General features: G+C 45.4%; 1 protein-coding gene across 2 annotated transcripts in view; it reads left to right on the top strand.

The window, feature by feature from the left end:
- Nucleotides 1-1,715: 1,715 nt before the first annotated feature.
- LOC127749727 (uncharacterized) overlaps nt 1,716-3,247 on the top strand; it is a 128,375-nt gene continuing 126,843 nt past the window's right edge. For both annotated transcript variants that reach the window (XM_052269125.1, XM_052269126.1), the window contains exon 1: nt 1,716-1,847. In XM_052269125.1, the coding sequence (XP_052125085.1) occupies nt 1,776-1,847 (72 nt within the window). In that variant the 5' untranslated portion in view covers nt 1,716-1,775. The remainder of the gene's footprint in view (nt 1,848-3,247) is intronic.

Here is a 3,247-nt window from a genome sequence, read left to right on the forward strand (position 1 = left end):
CTTTAATCGTTTAGGAGCTAGAGGAGGTGGATATATTCAAAACAATTGCAAAAAGTCAAGTTTTAAGACTGTTTGAAAAACAATATACAATCTACATTATACAATCTGCGCGGGTTCCTTTTTTTTGAATTCTTAAGCAAAGCAGAAGGGTGGGGTGTAGTCACGGTGTTGCCCCGTTACAGTCTTTTGTCATGTCCAAGGAGCAAATTCCTAGGGCCGCAGGCCCCCCACCGGACGCGTAAGTTTACTCAAATATGCAAAGTGATTTACCGGTCAAATTATTTATTTGATTATGCACTTCTGTAAATCGCTAGACTAAAATGGTCGGGCCGAAGGCCGAAGGCCCGACCATGGCCGCTAGCGGGCCAAGCAGGCCCGGCCCCTGCCGAACGGAGTTGCCGGCGCAGCGAAGTGGAGCTGGCATCTCCGTTTGGCGGAAGGGCGGGCCTGCTTGTTATTAACCTGCCACTGCCCCCTTAATTACACATATTTATATGACGCGCCTTTCTTCATCATATGTACTTGCAATCTGTTCGCCTACGAACTTCTGTTTGAGTAGAACTCGAACATTTCGAATCCGAACACTTCATGTTCGTGTTCGAGCGATCACGAACATCTCGATGTACGTTCGAGTTCGATCGAATGCGAACATGTTCGTTCATCTCTAAAACAGAAACGGGAGCGGTTGCATAAGTCCGCTTAAATCCTTTTTTAAAAGCAGAAGGGCGGGATAAAAAATGTTAACAATTTTTGTTCACTTAGAAACGAACCCAAAGTCGGGGAAATTTAGTTGCTATACATGTTATACGATTTTTTAAGGCACTTAAAGCATTCTTTAGCCGAGGGGGAAATAACTTGCGTGCTAACTCGTACACCCAGGCCTGTACGAACTTGTACTAAAGTCGTAATAACGCGTTTAAATGGTAAAAATCAAGCGTAGTAGAGCTGTTTTTACAAAATTTTGTAAAAGTTTTGAAAAATTGCACTAAAAATAGGATCTACTAACGTGTACCAACGTTGTAACTCGTACACTTTCGTCTGGAGTGATCTCCCACTCGTCTTTAAACTGTTGATGTGTCTTTTCCGTGTTGTCTTTCCGCATATTGGCCATTGGGCCCCTTGTTTTATAACTTCGCACAATTTCTCGCGTGGGCGGCGCATAGCGTGTTCGTGCATTATAGACTCCTCGTTTCAAATTGTTCACAACTTTCACGAGGGCAGCGGCGCGCGCACGGAGCAGACTACTTGATAGAGCAGGTTTGTTCATTGTTTGGCTACCCAATGGCGGCTAAAAATGCAACAGGTGCTGTAAAAACGTCAAGCTCCCCCCGGCCCCCTTCTCTCTGGCGGCGTGGTGTCTAGTAGAAACGGAGCCATTTAACAGTGTCGTACACAAGAATCTGACTATACTTTCCTATGCACTCGTCTCGCGTTGTTCCGTTATCTGTTGCAGTTACAAGAAGTGTCCTCCTCGACAACGACGACGGTTTCTGAACAATACCTTGGTCAACCAGTTTACACCTGCCACTGCCACTCCTCCCATCCTCCCTACCGACCCCTATCCTGCTCGCACCTCGTCCCATATTCTTCGCTATCGCAGTACGCGTGCAGCTGTACTCCGATGTGCGTGCCAGTGCGGCCGCAACATGCATGTTTAACGTGTGCGTGCGGCGGGCGTGCACCGGAGCGTGACGGGCGACTGTCTCCGCCGATCCGCAGTACGGCGAAATCGTGCGGGGAGAGTGCGGCAGTAGCTGCTCTGTTCGAGTACTGGAATGGTGGTCACTGACTTGCACGACTCGCAGGGGTGTAGCGGGCCCATTAGGTCTCCCCACCGAGTGGCGAGGGTAAGAACATCGGACTACACCCTAACAGTAAACAACCAATCCGATCAGAAAATCAGTAGAAGTAGGTAGTGTTTTTCAATGGAGCTTTGCCCAGGACTAATAAGAACTAAACCGGACACTGAGAGCTGGGCGGGCGCGCGGAGGAGCAGCGGGTGGAGGGGAGGGGACCCTCTCCGACCGCCCTCTGCTCCTCCGCGCGCCCGCCCCCACCACAGCTATCTCTCTGCATCCGGTTCTGTTCCTCTTAGTTCCGGGCAGCACTCCATTGCATACGCTGTTGTTTGCGGCTGTTTAAGGGTATGAATAGACATGAAAATGCAGGCCTTAATGGCGCACCGATGTGCATCCCCCCCTTCGGCTTGATTGTGCTGGAGAGCGCGCTTATGCAGCCGCTACAGAGTGCGTCCGTCTGTCGATCCTCCGTGCAACAGGAAGAAGTTAAGGGGTGACAATACTGAAAGTTATGATGATTACGTAAAAAAAACATCTCTTTGGAACTTTGTGTGGGAAACTACTATACAGGCCACTTGGAATTTTATTGTGTTATTTTTTTACTTGGTCTTATGAACAGTATGTGGCATTCAATGTACCAATTGACCTCTTTTTAACTATGCTTTTAAGAGCTTAAAGTACTAGACCAGGTTCTAATTTTTTAATTCTCCAAAAACTTCCTTGCGTTACAAATTTAAAGTCACGGAGGTGGTCATTTGAGGTTTTACGTTTTGACTGATGCTACAAGGTCTATAAGCCAGGATTGATGATTTCTTTTAGTTTCTATCTAAAATGAATTATAAGAGCTATATTTTGGGTTTATTTTAAACTTTTAAAATTTTTCAACAGGTCCAAATTAGAAAAACTAAAATCAGACATAATATTTCAACTCTTGCTCAGGGAAGCTGTTCCTTCATCTTTTCTGATTTCAAAAACATTTACCTGAGCCTTTTACGTTCAATTTTGTAACGAAAGGAATCTTTATAGTAAAAGATCTTGCAAACTTATACCAATAACTTTATCTTTTAAGCGGTTCAATTTTCAGACCCCATACAATGTTTTTTAAAAGTTTGTCATCGAACTGAACATAAAAATAACATTCCGAACGGTGCTTCTTATTGAATTATGGAGATGTCAATTTCAGTATAGTCTTCCCTTAACTAGAGGTCGAAAATTATCAGGGCACAGGTCATCGTTGCAAAACTGAATTTTCTTTACGTATTAATTTGGTCTACAGAACGAAATTTTTTCGATCTGGTGAACTCGCGATAGCATGAGTCTTTCTCTTCGTTAAACTTCATGCCTTTTCACTTAAAACGTACGAAATTTTCGGTCAGTGAGTCCTCACGGGAACAAGCAGGCCCGCCCTTCCGCCAAACGGAGTTGCCAGCTCCACTTCGCTGCGCCGG

This window comes from Frankliniella occidentalis, unplaced genomic scaffold, assembly GCF_000697945.3.
Source record: "Frankliniella occidentalis isolate FOCC.00 unplaced genomic scaffold, Focc_3.1 Scaffold84, whole genome shotgun sequence".
Lineage (NCBI taxonomy): Eukaryota > Metazoa > Arthropoda > Insecta > Thysanoptera > Thripidae > Frankliniella > Frankliniella occidentalis.